This window comes from Pterocles gutturalis, unplaced genomic scaffold (assembly GCF_000699245.1).
Source record: "Pterocles gutturalis isolate BGI_N339 unplaced genomic scaffold, ASM69924v1 scaffold17646, whole genome shotgun sequence".
In the NCBI taxonomy this organism is placed as follows: Eukaryota; Metazoa; Chordata; class Aves; order Pterocliformes; family Pteroclidae; genus Pterocles; species Pterocles gutturalis.
The window spans coordinates 1-18,237 of record NW_010100721.1 but is presented as its reverse complement, the minus strand read 5'-3'; the positions used below and the strand labels follow the sequence as shown (position 1 = coordinate 18,237).

The 18,237-nt window shown below is 37.1% G+C and overlaps 1 protein-coding gene across 1 annotated transcript; it reads right to left on the bottom strand.

Moving 5' to 3' along the window:
* Window positions 1–431: 431 nt before the first annotated feature.
* Window positions 432–18,131, bottom strand: CALB1 (calbindin 1, 28kDa). Its single transcript, XM_010080940.1, has 10 exons — window positions 18,060–18,131; window positions 13,536–13,610; window positions 8,695–8,778; window positions 8,550–8,606; window positions 5,007–5,084; window positions 2,373–2,428; window positions 2,242–2,281; window positions 2,100–2,153; window positions 1,910–1,981; window positions 432–1,497 (listed from the first exon to the last, which is right to left on the bottom strand). The coding sequence occupies exons 1-10, from the start codon at window positions 18,123–18,125 to the stop codon at window positions 1,384–1,386; spliced, it is 696 nt and encodes a 231-aa protein (XP_010079242.1). The 5' UTR covers window positions 18,126–18,131; the 3' UTR covers window positions 432–1,383.
* Window positions 18,132–18,237: the final 106 nt, after the last annotated feature.

The following is an 18,237-nucleotide window of genomic DNA, read 5'->3' as shown; positions in this document are numbered from 1 at the left end:
AAACAAGTTGTACATGGCAGAAAGATGGGTTTATTGGCTTTAAGACACAGCCCAGTTTTCTTCCTACACTGGTACATACTGGGAACAACAGCCTGGGTATTCATGGAGTTGTCTGGCATAAAACCAGGGTAAAAAAAAAAAAAAAAAAGATACAGGAAGACAGGGCTGTTTCCGTATTACAGTTCCCATTGAAAAATACCTATCTAGCATAACAAAAAGCAGAGCCCACTGTGTAAACTAAATTACTAAATTGGTGTTAAATCTGTACTAGATCTTTTGCTTTTTTTAGTGTTAAATTTTAATACCATTATTACAGATGTAATGTATAATTCAGTGTAAGATCCAAGGAGGCACATTTTTTTTTAAATAGTTGTCTTGTCCTTTACATGTACAGAAAAAAAATCCAGGAGATAGACAAACTAGACACCGACAATATTAGGATATTAAATTTAATTATAGATTGCACAGAATATGATGTAAAAACAGCAATTTACTAGAATAATTATAACCTGCAAAATGTGAAAATAGTTTAGAAAATGGATTGTCGTATTCTCTGACACAGCAATAGTCATGAAAGGTACACTTACAATATCGTATGTTAATCTGTGTATTAACTATACTACCTGTCATTTAGCCAGGATTCCAAGACAGATTAAAGGCATTTATTTCTGAAGTGCCTATGTTTAAATTCAGCAAAGTTAAACAGCTAGATTGAAAACACTATATTTTTGTCAACTACTGCATGGAGATCTATCCCGGATAAATACTTTGTCTATGTGCTATGAGTTTTTAATAAGAAAAGTAATTGAAAAACTGCAGAGAGCACAGACCTGTAAGTGGGTGGTTTGACAACTGAAAATATTTCTTAGTGCCTTGTTAAATTTTGGAAATCAGACATGCCGACGTCTCCTTCCTTTTTCAGACCTAGATCATATTTAATCTGAATTCATGTTTTGCATTTAAAAAAACCCACTTAGTTGTAATGTGGAAAGATATCTGTAGACCTTTTTGTTGTGTAGTTCAATAAGAAATGTTGCAAGTGTCAAAGGATGTGATGACCACAGCAATGTCAGCAGGTTTATTTTTTTTCCAGCCGTGTTTATGAAGGCAAAAAAAAAAAACCCAAAACCAAAACCAACCCTGACATATTTTAGTTTCTTTTTGAATATACAGACTGGCCCAAACATAGACATTCTCTTTATCAATCTTATTGTTACAAAAACTGTACATTACAAACAGTATAGAAACAAACTGAAAGGAATGTGCCACACATCCTGGCTAATTTTCTATATGCAGTTTAAAAATACAGCCTACTCCCTTATAGTGCACAGTTATTGTGTAGATAGAGTACATCACTAGTTAAGTGGACATGATAGAAGAGTTCTAGTTTTCCTCAGCACAGAGAATAAGAGCCAGTTCTGCTCGGTAAAGCTTTCCTCCATCAGACAAGGCCATGATGTTTTTCTTGTATGTCGCAAGGTTGTTAATGTCTAATTCCTATTTAAAGAACAGATAACGCTTTATAATCCTGTTTAGTTACCAGCAGGAACAAGTTTGCTTCCAATGGCAGAAAATGAGGAAAAAAAAAAAAAGGGTATTCTCAGCCTGTCTTAACGGTAACACATGGCAAATGTTTGTGTATTTGTATGTTATCCATATTATAGCCATATGTTAGACTGCTGATAGCTGATGTCTCAGAAAGAAGTTTTGACAGTGTTGCTATGTAATCACAGCTCCACTAGTTCAGGTTTTACACTGCTATGACTTCTGCCAAGATTTTTAGTTGTGTTTTGACTTCAGGAATTATGCCTTGGAAGCTCTATATTTATCTTAATTGAGTGGATTAAAGTGTCCTTAAAATCCAAATTAAATCTTATCTCTAAGGGGGAAAAAAGCCCTGTAGGATTACCTTTTTGTTCTTTTCACAGAGATCCTTCAGTAGTGCATCAAGTTCATTTTCATCTATATAGCCATTGCCATCCTAAAAAAACAACAATATGTTTTTTTTTCATTTCAGAAGTTACACCTAGTTTTCCACAAATTCAGAAAATGAGTGCCATCAATTATGCAACTAATAAAAAGGTTTTTTTAAGACTTACTTGATCATACATCTCAAAGGCTTTATTGAATTCTTTTGCACACATTTTGACACCCTAAATGCCAAAAGGAAAATAAAGTCCATTAAAGACACCAGTTATGTGTGGTGGTAACAGGTTACCTTAAGAATGTGAATATTCATACCTGAAATTTAATAAGAAAATTTTCCTGTACAGGGAGTAATCTTTGGAAAGAAAAAACAAAGGTAAAAATATTTAACTTTTCTCTAACAGTGATTAGTATATATTTGTTGTGAAAAGAGACAGAAGACATACCTGGCCAGTTCGGTAAGCTCCAACTTTCCATCATTGTTTGCATCGAACATCCTGAGCTGAAAGAATATATATTTTTATATTACTAATCAAAATTCATCAACAGAATGAAGAAAACACTTCTTTGGAAAACTTCAGTTCAATGAAATTTAGCCTTTATTTCATGCTGAAACGATGGCCCCAGGTTTTAATCTGTCACATTTGTTCTGTAATACATTTATTTAAAGTACTGAAGAAGTAATTTATAGTAATTAATTCTACTGCAAAAGCCTGATAAGAAACCAGACAAACAATTCTGATTATCCTACTGTAAGGTAGGTCTTAACCTGCCTACGGTGATGAATGTCCCATACGACAAATGTGCGTGTAATTATTTGTAAATTAGAGGAGTGTTGACATGATAACATTTTACTTTTGACTTCATGTCATGATCTGATAATAGCATCATTATTCTTTATTAATAAAGGTGAAACAACGGTCGGGTAAAGTTCAATAGAATCCAAGGCATTAAATTCCTTAGACAGAAAATAATAGACATTTAATTCAATTGACTGCTAGGTCTAAATGTTTAAGTAGAGATCATGGTCTGTTATATATTTCAAGAAAAGAGTGAACAGATGCTGTAGATGATCACATTTTGTTGATGGTATGAAAAAGGGAAATTAAATGTCTCCAAATAATTAAATTATAGAAATAAATATATTGATGTAATGTGACAAAATACATGAATACTATTTCTAATCATTTTTACTCATCCTATTGTATTAAGATATTTTCCTTTGAGCCCTTGAAAGCATGAGGTCCCACTGCTTGAGACAAACAGCTTATATTTGGTAATAGAAGTAGATGGAGATATTACACCTGCGTGGGATTTCCTCTCCCAGTTTTTATGTCTGTATAGTTCCATTTTTCTACTTGCAAGTATTATTTTGCCTTTATTGTATAAAAGAGTCACAAAAGCAGCAAACTGTACAAAACATTGTGAGACATTGTATTGAAAACACCACCACCCACACTTCATCCCATCACTTTAATCACAGTAATTTTAGATGTAATTTCTAGATAAGAGGAAAAGTGGCATCCTGTGCTGAGATAAGTATATATCCTTTTAAAGATAGAATTAATGTCATGAACAAAAGACACACTTTCACTTGGCTAATACACAATAAATGGCAAAGGAGACCAGACAAGAGGCCAGTTCTATTTTCTACACAACACCCTGGTTCCTTTTAGCACTTCCTTTCCTTGTATAAAAGCATCTGCCTTGTATGCGTTTCACCTGAAAGGAGATTTCCATTTGGGGGAGGTAAGCTGTGGCAGCTATGAAGTCAACCTATTTTGTATTTTGATGGGTTGTTAGTGGCTGGCTGTGCCTGCCTGCAGCTGCTCAGGACCATAGGTTTTCTATCAGTCTTCTTTTCTAGTTTCTGAGAGAGCTGACCTTATAATTTTTTTTCTTATTGATGTTAATTCTTTTTCATAGTGTCTCTCTGCAGAGGCCAGAGCTTAGAGCACATTTTAAGATGAAGGTCAAAAAGCTCCCTGAATGAAAAGGATATGTGTTATCTTCACCAGTAAGTAAACCATGACTGTTCTAGGTAAATGGTTTATACTGGTACAACAAACCAGAAGACTTTTGCCAAAGTTTTGATCAGAAATCAAGCCAAAAATTTGCCAAAGTTTTGATCAGAAATCCTCAAGCGAGTTTGAGCTCTAGTGTGTTTACCTAGCATGTCTTCAGTTGCTAAAAGTATTTCAGAATGAAACCAAGCTGGTAAAACAAAAAAAATGTAGTGTTATACACTTGGTGATGACAAGAATTGTGAGTCTTTTTTTTTTTTTTTTTTTTTCTTGAAACATCTGCTCAGGAGCCAATACTCATCCTTACCATGGAGCACCGTAGCAGTGGGGTGGAAGGAGTGCCCCAAGGATGGCCTGATTTAAGGCCAGGGAAGTCAGAGTTTTGTTTTATCTAAAATATCAGTTTCTCCTTCTTGAAGTTGGGGAGGGGAGAAAAGAGTGAGGTGTTTGTAAATCTGATAAGAAGGCACCATGCAGGGATGGCTTTTAAGAAAAGAGACTTACACTACAGCACTGTAAGAAAGCAAAATATAGAAAGTAATGCCAGATTAATTTGACCTAAACATAATAATGCAATTATGACAGGTACAATTTTTTCTCCTATGAACTGTGAAGACCTCAGTTTTACAATTAGTGGCACAGGGAAGTACAACAGGAAAACACTATGGTATGGTCTAATATTATATAAATACCAAGAAGATTCAGAATTCCCAAGCTTTTTCTTTTAAGCAGCATTGAAAACTGCCCATCAAAGCTCTGTAGCTGCAGAAGTACTTGCAGTGCTAGATGCCGCAGTCACCTCTCTGTTGCGATTACATATTTGGCCTGATAGGACCTGGTGGGGCTCCAAGCCATTTGGAGCCTTCCAGTGGCTAAAGAGAAACAGAGTTTGGATTCATAAAATCATAGAATCATAGAACGGTTTGGGTTGGAAGGGACCTTAAAGACCATCTAGTTCCAACCCCCCTGCCATGGGCAGGGACACCTCCCACTAGGACAGGTATTAATTCAGTTACTATTCCAGTCTTGATGAAATATACCTGTAAATAATCTTACCATTATTTCTGTGTATTCTGTTAGCTTTGAGTCTTCAATCTGCTTATTTGCTTTCTGTAATAAATCTTTCAAGAAGCTCTGTTAAAATAAATACAAGAGTAATAGGTGAATTTTTATCTACTGTATAAAATGCTTGACTTGCTAACTTCCGATTAAAGTAATGGGAAATACTATTTTACTCCCACTTTAGTATTTACTGCTGAAGTTCCAAATAAGTATGAAAAGAAGTAGTAATTAACAGCTAAGAATATAACAGTTTCTTTTGATCAATTCAAGAATACTGCACAGTCTTATTTGGAAAAAGTGACTCATAAAACTTTCTGCATTGTATGCCATTTCTTGTATTGTGAATTTGGAAGAAATAGTTTGGCTTTCAAGTATACTGCTTCCTAATCAGCTCTATAAGTAAACTAAACTAATTAACCTTGAGTCTCCTTGAAAACTTGGATGCCTAATCACTTCTTGCAACATAGGAACAATTCTACAGAAAAGATCAATGATTAATCAAGTTTTCTCCTTGCCTATGGCAGTACCTGATGCTAGAAGTGAAGGTTAACCTACATTGCTCCTTCCTACCTTGTATTTTAAATGCATGCAGCCAGTTTCATTGCATTTTTTTTGAATGAGAATTTGATATAGTATCACAAGACTTGCAGCACCAGCCATTTTCACTCTAAAAAATAAGATTGTTTCCACCCATTCAGTAGTTTAAATCTGTAGTAGATCTGTAGTAGATCTGTGACATTAAAAAAGAAAGATATCAATTGATTTAATGAGGGCATTCCAAGACCCAAGATGCCTGTTTGCCTGTCAATGCCCAATGAAATACCTAATTACTGTCATCAGTTGGAGTGTCATTTTCTTGTGGAATTTTGAGCCAAATTTCAAGGTAAAAAATGGGATAGCTCATAAGAAAATCTGTTTGTACATAGATGATATTCTTGAACTTGAATACAACCACGTCAATAGTCATATGACTAATACCCACTATAGTTCTTCCAGTCTGGCCCTTCCTGTGCTAGAAAGCCTTCCTGGTCACTTGTATACAAAGAACATGACTGAAATGTTGTGAATGGATGTTACAGAGACATATTTAATCTTGTGTGCTTTGATGGAAAATAGAACTGGAAAGGACATTGAAAGGATGTCCAGTCCATCTCCATGTCTCAAGACAGGCTCATCTACATCTACACTTCCTGCGCTAGCGTCTGATCTGAGCTATTGCCAAACCTTTCCTAAATACAGGCAGTGACAGAGAGGCTGCGTCCCCCTTAGACAATGTATTCCACTGCCGTTACTATTGATAGAACGTTTTCCTGATTTGCGGTTTAAATTTCTCTTACAAAGTTGGAAGTGGGTGTACTCCTCACATAGCAAATACTTAAAATGTTTGGGCTTGGCAAGAAATACTGATCTAAAATTAAAACTAGACCTTTACAGAATCATAGAATCATAGAATGGCCTGGGTTGAAAAGGACCTTAAAGATCATCTAGTTCCAACCCCCCTGCTGTGGGCAGGGTTGCCAACCACTGGAGCAGGCTGCCCAGGGCCCCATCCAGCCTGGCCTTGAACCCCTTCAGGGATGGGACATCCACAGCTTCTCTGGGCAACCTGTTCCAGTGCCTCACCGCCCTCACAGTGAAAAATTTCCACCTGATATCCAATCTAAATCTCCCCTCTCTTAGTTTAAAACCATTCCCCCTCATCCTGTCACTATCATCCCCTGTAAACAGTCGCTCCCCCTCCTGTTTATACGCTCCCTTCAAGTACTGGAAGGCCGCAATGAGGTCTCCCTGGAGCCTTCTCTTCTCCAAGCTGAACAAGCCCAGTTCCCTCAACCTTTCTTTGTAGGATGTCTTATTTTCTGCATGTTAAAGTGGCCTCTTTCTCTGAGGTGGACAAAATCTCACAACACAAGAGAGATGGGACCACTAGGGATGCAGTTAAATTGTCTTCATTCTTCAGCTGGTCCTCAATCAGCCCTGCCTTTTTAATTCTCTTTTAAATTACAGCAGCTGGCAACAGTCCTCAAGGTGTCATCTAACAGCTGGAGAGTTCTCAAGTGCTACATGCGTGGCCTTCTCCTGATCCTACTAACTTTAGATACACCAACTTTCTGTGACCAGCCAGCAGAAGAATGGGCTCATCTGCCTGACAGTTACCTTGAGGTAGGATCCTCAGCAAATGCCACACAGATAACAAACTCAAAGAGGAAGGGAAAGGAAAAAAAAATGTGAATTGTCTGATGTGGATTCCTCTCCTGAACAGAAGACCTGTATGGTCAGACAGTTTGATCTGCTGGTGCTTCAGTTAATAAACCCTATGTAGTTCTTCTTTAGAATACCCTATATGGGCAAAATAATCCAAATTAGATGGATAAACACTACTAGGTCTTTCTCTTGCTATGAATTGTTTTGACTCTGAATTTAAAGCTAAAGTAATGTATCAAGTGCAATTGAACTATGGAAAATGGTACCTTTCTACTCAGAGACTGTTGTATATGAGCATCTTTCCTTTGAAGAAATGCAGAGAGAGCTGAGACTGTTCTGCCTGGAGAAGAGAAGGCTCAGAGGGACCTCATGAGCGTATGTAAATACTTCAAGGGCAGGTGCAAAGAGGACGGAGCCAGGCTGGTGCCCAGTGACAGGACCAGAGGTAATGGGCACAAACACAGGAGGTTCCCTCTGAACATCAGGAAACACTTTTTCAATGTGAGGATGACTGAGCATTGGCACAGGTTGCCGAAGGAGGTTCTGAAGTCTCCATCCTTGTAGCTGTTCAAAAGCCATCCGGACATAGTCCTGGGTAACCAGCTGTTGGTGACCCTGCTTGAGCAGGGGGTGGACTAGATGACCTCCAGAGGTCCCTGCCAACCACTCTGTGATTCTGTGACTGTAATTCTGCATCTACAAATGTCTGTTAGTTTTATGACTAGGGAGGTAAATCACTCTAGTTTTAAGGTTTGTTAACTCTTCAAGGCTGAGTTGGCTCATAGAACAATCTCGATTTTGCTCTTATTTGTGCATATTAAAGCTGATACCAAAATCCCACCAGCTGACCAAGCAGGGGCAACACAATTCCGGTCGTGTTAGCCTAACAGTGTTCAGTGGAAACTGTAGGGTTACATGATGCTTGAGAGAGCATGATCTGTCCAGAAGCATAGTGACTAGTCGTAGTGACACCCTTAGAAAAAAAAACCCAACACAACAGCTGTCCAGCTGAACTTACCAAAGAAAGAACAACATAGCTTCCAGAGGCCTATCTTGCTTTCTTAATCTTTCTTACTTCTAAGCTTAGAGTACCTTCTGCCTTGAGTCACTTGAGACAAGCACTGATCTGAATTAAAATGCACTTTAAAAACATTGATCAGAATAGAGTTTCACTTTAAATAATTCACCTGTGATAGAAATATCAGCTCATGAAATTGCTTTGTTTGAAATGCAAAAACATGCACGGGTGGGTATCTGAAGAAACAGATAGCAGCACAGACTGTAACCCAATGACCGTTCTTGTGTCATGCATACTTATGGGTTTCAGTTTACCTTAAGTTCCTCAGAATCAATGAAGCCACTGTGGTCGCTGTCATATTTTCTCCATGTCTGCAATCAGAACATGAATGCTTTAATGATATATTTATGGCAAGTGAGTCTTGGATGATTTTACAAAAGGCAACTTTTCATGCTGTACCTGCATGAAGTCTTCACTTGACTTTAGCTGCTGGCACCTGAAGAACAATAGGAAATTCTCTTCCGTCGGTAATATCTGAGCAAGCTGCAACAGAAATTAAGAAAGATTAAATTTTGATTCTTCATTAGGCCAGCTGAGCCTTTTAAAGTTTTTAAAAGAGTATGAAATTATTTGTGCTCATAGTGCCCTATTGCAGCCCCACAGGAAGCTTCATTCTGTTAGCCTCTGAAAGGCTTCTGGCTTGCAGCTTTGCCGTATTTATCAAGGTCAAACCAAACTGAGGTTTGGGAGAGAGAGAAGGGAACGAGACAGCATTTTACTGAAGGGGTAGCTGGGAAAAGAGGGGAAAAATGTCACCCATGCAAAGGCAGGATACATGGTGAAAACTTTGGAATCAGCTCAAAGGGAAAGCATAATGCAAGAATGTTTAGAGGATAAGGGGCCACAAATTAAAAAAGTGAGGAAAACAGACTACTCACAGATACCAAGGAAGAGGAGAGGAGAAGACTGACATGAATAACACATTTGTAAGGTAAACAGGAAAACATACGGAAAAGCCAGGATACAAAAAGAAAGCGGGGAGGGTAAGGGGATGGCAACCAGTGATCATTTGTCAGGCACAGAGATGTGTTCAAGAAGAGCTAAAAATACCAGAAAAAAATCAAAAGGGCTTTTAGCCCTGCAAAATCAGGGGTGGTTCTTCCAGTGCCTTTGCTCTACAAAGGGATTTTTTTTACATCAGACATTACTGATTATTGAAGTACTGATTATTGAAAATGTTCATTTACTATAACTCAATTTTGGCAAGTGACAAATGTAGAAGATGGAGACTATGCTGTATAATTTAATGTAAAATCATGATTTGTTTTTAACAAAAGCCCAATATTTTTTTTCTGTCCTCAGAATGTATGAAATGTGTTTTGATTAAAGAAAACTTTTTACTTGAAGAATAGACCAGCTGCGCTTACTAGGAAGAAAAAAATTGAGAAAGATTTCTTAGTTGCATTCTTTTATGAAAAATGACATCTGCAGACTTCCTGGAGCTCCATCACAAAATTTTGATTCAAATTTTTGTTTTTCTGCATTCATTGCACACCCGCAAATCCCTCGTTCTGTCTATTTCAGTGCTATTGCCTAATTGTTCAGGATTTTTAATTGGGTTCCAGCAGTGCCGTAGGTGAGTTCAGCTCTCCTTCTCACCCTGCAGACACAACAAGGGTGTGGAGATGGATCTCTTGTTTCTCTAAAATTATCTGTGCAAGGAATCAGTTATTGAAGTGTTGATACAACTGAAGGGACACATCAGAGCACACTTCATACAGAAATGGAGCAGCTGATGACAGACTGTCAGGACCGTCAGAATTTATCATTTTGCTAAATGACTGAACACCAAACCCAATCAATTTAAACAATATGTTTTTGTCAGCAGCTTTTGAAACCTACTCCATTATAAATAGCACATTCATAGGTGGGTATGTACATGTTCATATGTATGCATTACCTAAATGTCTCTACTGGTTTATGGAAAAAATGAGAGGGGAGCTTTCATTTTTAGAGTAAATCAACATTCCTACTCAACATCAAACACTGAATGGAAGAATTGATTACAATAATAAGCAGAGTTTGGGGGAAGACTGATTACGACAATGGGAAAGGATATGTGGAAATTGTAAATAAGATGTAACTAGTGGGACATCTGTAGCTCTTGGGAGTTTTGCAAGGGCACTGTAAAATAGTACAAGGTGCAAGATAGTAACTTTCCAAAGAATTATTAATAGCTTACTAGCAGTAGCAAACTGTATTTGAGGTAGAGAATATATTACCTGTGGAAGAAATTACCTTATTTTAAGCTATGCCTCTCACCCTTTTTAAGTAAGTCTCAGGGGAAAGCACAGGCTTTTATGCTACAAAGATGTAGTAGCTCAATATCCAGCATTAGCGCAGGCTTCTGCCAAAAAAGAAGTCTTTCATGTTTTTGTAGTAGAAACAATATAACTAAGGGGAAGTCCTGTTCTCCAAGCTCATGCATCAAATAGCGTTAAATTCCTTTTTGTGGAAAACTGCACTACTAAGGGATGAGGAGATGGTGTGGAACCTGGCCCGACTGCCCCGTCCCAGTTATACCACTACAGAGAGGAAAAATGGAAACCTGGCACTATTTCTAATAACTATTTCTTTGTGAGGACAAGCATAGGGGGACTCTGTGAGTATGTTTGAGTACCAGTGCAAACCGCTACAAGTTCATGTGTGGCAGCAGTAGCGCTCAGTGAATGTTTCTGTGAGCTCTGCTGCTTTTATGGAGAACGTTGGCTATTTCTGCATCGTGAGTAATAGGGACAACTACAAAGCCTGAGACTGGCTGAATGCTCTCTGCTCAGCTGCAGGCTGAGGTATGTCTTTATGGGTTACCTAGCAGAAAAAATGCTCTCATTATTTAAAACAGTATCACAACTATTTTCTAGAAATAATTCTCTAAATAAATTCTGTTGATATTTAATGCTATTTAAAATTTATTTCGCCTTATACAGTGAATTTGTTTTTTAAAGTTCTATAATAGAGAACGGGAGTACAAAGAATATTTTAGGCTAATGAGTAGTTATTTTTACGGCAGCAGTAAGCTTCGAATAATTTGAATGTGGGATTACTGCAGTCCTGAGTTTCAAAACCTTGGGTTTCACATCCACATTTTAGTGAAAACATTGGTCTGAATAAGCACAAAAGGTGAAGGAAAAGTCCCTTACACAATGACAAGCCAGTGGACAGGTCAGACTCTGCATTTAGCTGGAGGGCACTGGATAAAAGCTAGTGAACTAACTGCAGCGTGCCTGCAAAGACAGAACTGACACTTAATCTGAGCTGAAAATCCACTCCTACCTCTGTGAAGCCACCCAGGCCTCCTCTTTATCTCAGCCAACAGACCTTTCCTGAAAACTCATTATTTGCTAGGACATTTTCTGTCAGATGCTGGGGTATTCATTCTGAAGGCTGGGAGTCTGCATAGCTTTACATAATTTTTTTTTAAACAACATTCTTACACTTTTCCAGAAAAAACTATTTGATGTACTATGTAAATGGGAGCAATTTGGAATTACTGGACATTTTTATTTATAAAGAAGGAGAATCGAGTCCAAATACCAACTTTAATATCATACTGCTCTGCACGTACGCCACATTTCATCTGAGTCCCATCAGCAGTTTCCAAATCAATCTTCATGCTGATGTAAGTGAAATAAAATATAGCTATTGGGTTAGGAAATGGCTATATTAAGGAAGAAAGTCCCTTCTGTCACTGAACTGAGTACTGTCACTATTCAACGGCTTCCGTGGATGCTGAGCATGCTTGGCACTTCACTGGAGGCGGTGAGCACCATACCGTATCAGGCCCTGTCGGATTTGGTCACCTTTACTCGTTAAGTCAATAGCAGAAAAAGAAATAGAATTTGAAAGGTAAAACTTTCGGTTAACTTTCCTAAGTGAAGAAACACAGTCTTTTGCAGGCACTGTCTACACATTCTTCTTCCATCCAATGCTTGCTATTACACATACTCAAAACCACTAAATTAAGCAGGATTCTTCAATGCCAAATGGATAAGCATTTGTTAGTCCAAAACCAAACAATTTGAAATACTACTTCTTTTTAGATGCAAAACTATTGATCAATGATAAATATTATCAAAAGATGCATTTTTAAAAATTAATTTTAACTATAAGTGAAACAAACTCGTATTTCCACAGTAGTTTAGTTGTAATTACATATGCCTTTATAAAGGTATATGCAATTCAGACACATGACAGAGGAGAAAAGTTACCCTGAAATGATCTATTATATCAGCAGTGATACTTCCTATTGATTTTTACAGATTCTATTCAGTCTGCTATTTTAAAATTAGCTACTGACCCAAAGTTGGTCACTGAAGAAATTTTGCAGGCCTGGCTTGTTTCCAGCTGTTTCTTAATTAACTCTCTAGGTCAGATTTCTTATTATAAAAGAAAGATATAATAGCATTTAATAATAAAACCGCAGTCTCACTGCACTCAGAGTGACATAAATGAATCGTAGATTTAGGCTTGGAAAAGTGACTTCTCAAGCTGTAACCCAGCGAAATGTCCTTTTTGACTTGCAGCACTGAACAGTGAGTGAAAGTGAGAGAAAACACATTTCCCCACTTCATAGCAAGTTGCCTCAATTATACAATTGTCGATTGGCTGTATGTATAGAAGGGGTTGGTTATCTTTGCCCTCTTTAGGAAGTGGGAATAAGGAATAGGGTAATTTTCTGCCTGAAGTTCTGTTAAAGTTCAAGAAAGGAACTCTTAAGAAATCCTGATCTTCCACGAGCTGGATCGCAAATACAAATAAAATTTTGTTTAAATTCAACATGATTAATGTTCTCTCTCATCATATATGCATTTTTTTCAGAACAGACTGCATACAGTGATTGCCCTATTGCATTCACTATAGGAGTGGTGACAGAGCATTAATTCAAAATAACAGGCAGGAATAAATCACATTACCTTTCACAATTTAAATTTCTAAGATAGAGCTCTTAACTGTTTTACAGGAAAATTAAATTGCTGTCGATGCTTGTTTGTACTGAATAAAGCTTGCAAAGTTAAATTATATGTAGTGAAATGTCTGGAGAGGGGTAAAGGAATACCTTACTTTTTTAATGACAAAATTTCATTAGGGAAAAAAATACTAAAGATCTTAAGACAGAGGAAGAAATTTTCAGTGTAACTAAAGATCAAAAATATTTACGTATTATGCTAACACTACTCTGTGTTAAATGTATTTTCTACAAGTAAACATGTCAGTCTTTTGTTATAAAGTAACTGTCTTACCTCAACTATTCCTATTTTTCCATCAGTAGTCTTCCCATATTGGTCCACAAAAGCTTTCATTTCAGGTGTTAAATCCTACAAAGTTATGAGAGAATCATTAAGATACAGAGAAACACACGTAAACTTACTTCAACACTGTATTAGTTGCCAAATAATATACTACATTTAATGAATACTTACTGCAGCTCGATTCCTCAAGCTTAAATGAAATGGAGTACTTTTCTATCATGAATAATGTCATTGTGAGAAATTTTACTTCCTAAGGAATTATACTATAGTCAGTGTGGATGATTGGCATCTAAATACTTAGAACTCCTATTTTAGTTTACAGAATGAAAAAATTATAAAGACAGATGTGTTGGAAGATGTGTATAACAGCTCCTTTGTTTAAGAGGATGACAGTGAAGTTCATAGGCAATTATTAGTCAATTTTGTCAGTTTTCATTTTTAAATTAGTAACTTGAAGGCAGTGCAAAATCTTTCAAAATAAGGAACGTTTCAGTATAATACATCTGAACACCGAAATAGCCTTTCCACATCTTTGAATTGATTTTTCCTGAACAATGGATGCTATTTTAGCCATAAAAGAACGCATCACGATATCATGTTTTTCACTGTTTAGTATTTGGTTATCATAGAAACAGAGTCAAAATGTCACTGCTGAAATGTAGAGAGGCAGATTTAAGAGGGAGAAAACTTTAAGCAGTACCTTAAATCCGACAGAGTAAAGCCAGCGTAATTGTTCTTCATATAAATTACAGTCCCTGTGATATCTCTGTTCTCTGAAGGCTATCCTCACTCAAAACTACGGCAAAGGTGCCAGCCTTGGGGTGAATATCTAAATATTTGTCTTCACATTTCAACTCACTTGCCTTGCAATGATATGAGCCACCAAGACTGATTAAATTTTTAACTTTCTTTATTATTCTTATAGGCCTGAGCTAGTAAAACCACGCAGCAAGAATCAGGACTACAGTTATATTAAAACAATTAAAAATTTTATGGTTATTGTTGAAGACAGAGCAGGACCTAAGTGATTCTCTCACTGGAGACACAGGGAATCTCAGTTATACAAAGTCCATTGTAGTTTGTCCCAAATTTCAACTACCAAAGCTAACTAAAATGTCAGTTCTTCATAGCTGATACAATCATGGCCTAGTATCCTATTTCTGTCAAAGTCATCCATGGCAGGTTAGTAATTTGCCATGGCTTTAATTAGAGATGTGGTTATTAATACAATGCACTTCAATGTCACCTTTCATCTAATGATCCCAAAGTGAGGACAAGTAGCAGATAGAATGGAGAATTTAGACACCTCGATTTTGATTAGTCCTGGTTAAATATTTTACTAATCTTTCCAATAGCAGCTCTGCAGTGCCAGACAGTGTCCAGCCATTGAAGGAGGCACAGCCGGTCACAGGTTAAACAAAACAGGATACTCATCCTCTAGTACATTACTCAGAAAGGGGTTTTTTTGGTGTTTACTTCACCTGCTCTTGAGGTGCTTGATGAGTTTTTCAAGTTATGTTATGTTCAAATAAATGTTTTCAGTCAAAAAAACTTGCCTAAATTTAACCAAATCTAGTCCTAAACTTGATACAGAGGCAGTGCTTGATGCTTGAAATTAAGAAACTAGCCCTTCACACCTCAATCTCCCCTTTTAAAAGTTAAGAAGCACTTATCCAGCCAAGTGGAGCTGTAGAAAAAAAATAGCTTTTTTTCAATATGATTCGAAAACGTAAGGATAGATGGCACTAAAGAAACACTTGGGTGACTGTATTCACAAACATCTATTAAATCACATATTTCTGTGGAAAACTGTTGCCGTTGTCTATATATGCAGAGAAAGTGAGAAACAGATGTGGAAGAGCTGGGCCAAGATCCACCTATTGGACCTTTATCAGCCTCTGTGTTAGTCACTTACACCCCACAGTTTCTTTTGGCAATTGGCATAGCTAAACAGAGAACCTATCGCATAAACGTGGGGCACAATAAAGGGCAATAAAGGGAAGCTATGCTTGTATACTTACATAGCTTTCATCTTTAAAAAAAAGAAGCAGTTCTTTCAACATGTCTGAAACTATATCAGATCAATTCACTATCTGCCATAATGCATGGAGTAAAAAGACGTAGTGTTACCAAAGAAAATTCTGAACCCCAAAACCTCCAAATACACATCTGCCCTTTGGGGATAGCATGAATCAGGCTGCACGCTACTGCTCCATCTGAGAAAAAGCAACTGTGAAAGCACGAGTTTACCAAGTGGATTAATAAAGGGACTAGAATTAGAACATAATTAGAATAGTTCTGTAGCTGGGAAGAATATTGGGAAATGTTAAACCATTTTATTTGGTGGCAGAATCAATGTGATTCTTTAATGCATATGGCATGACTGATGTACAATCGAGCTATGAAGAATTCATAATTGAATATTTCAAAAATAGTGAGCAAGAGAGTGACCTGAAATGCAGAAGTTAATGATGACAAAGAAGCTTTGGGGTGTTAAAAGAAGGACAGCTGAGGAAATGACATATAACCTACACTACTTTCCCAATGTGTCCCTTCTGGCAAAAGAATAGAAATTCAAAGCTGCAGAATTAGTATCCCATGAGACAAGACACAAACTAATGAGATGCTTGTTTGGCAAATGAGCCTTCAAATCCAAGAATCAGCTTAGATTTGAAACCTAAGATGACATATATCCATACTCCAGAGCCCATAGACCAAGTACTGAATTTGATGCTGCTACTGTAGATTGTTCTTTTCAGCAGAACACTCTAAAGATAGGTTTGAATCAGAGAAATCGAAAGGAAAACTTAATTAAAGACCTGAGCGTTTTAAAAATACAGTGGGAGATAGAGGCAGAGGTTATCAAAAAAAAAAAGCATAAATTATTAAATTTGTAGCAGATACAGCAGATTTCAGTGTTACTTTGAGAAGGCTCTGTTTTTAAGAAGAGATGTACACTTGCTCTGAGAGACAAAGGAATCTGATCTTAAAATGATAAATATTTTTTTCCTTGAGCTTCTAATTAATTTTTAAACTGCTGAATAATATACCAACATTTCTACTAAGAATGGCATTCATATTAAATATACACAGGCTTTAATATCTTCTTTCTAATGGACATACATAAGTTTCCTGCACTTCAATATAGAAGAGAGATTTGTTCTGATGCGGTACTTTAAAAGTATTGAAATTGTGTTTAATATTTTCTGTGAAAAAAAAAAAATAGAGTTTTTCCCTGAGAAAAACCACATTCCTTTCCCAATTTTCTGGGTTTTTTTAGCTTGTTTTAAAAAAATATTTAGTTTAGACTTACACTCATGAAAATGAGTCCCTACACCAATGGCTCTAAGAGTTAATTGGTACCTGGATGGCAGTAACATTAGAGGCATTGCTGGGAGACATTTTCAGATGTACGAAGTTTAAACTCATACAATTAATAAGAAGATACGATTTTCCACAAAATAAATTGAGTCATATTTTTTTCTGCATTTACTTCTAAAATATACAGCAACTTTTAAAGCAAATTTAATTATTGAAAAGCTATTGCTCAATTTGGAAGTATTCTTATATGAAGTACTAATCTATTTCCCCCATGCACACATGCCATACAGTTAAATCATTTTTTTTCCCTGTTACTTCAGAAGTCTTTTAGCATAGATTCATTTAAATAGATTCCATTAGGTTATGTATTGGAGTTTGATGCTAAGTGGCCTGTTTTAGAAACTGATTAATTTAAAGGAAATTTATTTGTTAAAAAGTTTCACTTCTATTTTAATTAAAATCTTTACATGGAATCTTTCGTTTATTTCTTTCTTTTTTCCTTTCTTTCTTTCTCTCTCTGATTTTTCCCCATGTGGGTATAGTTTGGAGGAAATTAATGATTAGCATTTTAATAACACGTAAACAGAATCGTTTTGATAACACTGTCAAAAACTTTGCTGTCTCTCTGAACAATTTAAACTACCAGGATTTGATACTCATACTCCTGGTGTATGACACTGGTGAAGGGCAAAACGTGGTCAGCAGTTATCTGCAGATCTATTTACTGACCACCAAGGGGCAGAAATGCATTTCAGCCCATACTGCCCATTAGGTACGAAATTAAGAGAGTCCAACTTGTTGTTTTTCTTTTTCTCTTTTTGGTATCAGTACATATCTGGATCAGGTAAGATTTATTGCAAAGGGATAAAGTCCCATTCAAGACAAAAAGATAACGTCCATGCATTTCTTGACTTTGCTTTTTAAGCACTGCCAGAAATACCAGCTTGTAGCCTGGCAAGATGTGAGCGGGACCTGCTCCCCAGGGAGGTGGACCCCGGCCTCACCTTTCCAAAGCAGATCATTTATTTCATTTGCAACCTGCTGATTTCTAACTGAGCTACTTCCCTTTGCCTAGTGAGGCAAATGCATGAGCCATGTGATGGCAACAGAGAACAGAAGGAACCGGGGCACTGGAGTTTGCTCAAGAAAACTCTCCGGGAGAAGACAGAAAAGTGGGGAGAAACGTTAACCTACCAAGCCTGCCTTCTTCCGCGCCTGCTGCAGCTCCTGGATGAAGTTTTGTAGCTCCTTCCCATCCATGTACCCATTGCCTACAACAGAAACAGTTACGGTTGCTGCCACCGCTCCCTCCAAACTCTCTCCGATCTTCAGCGCCGGCGGGGACGTCTCCGACCCGTCTGCTCCCTCCCGG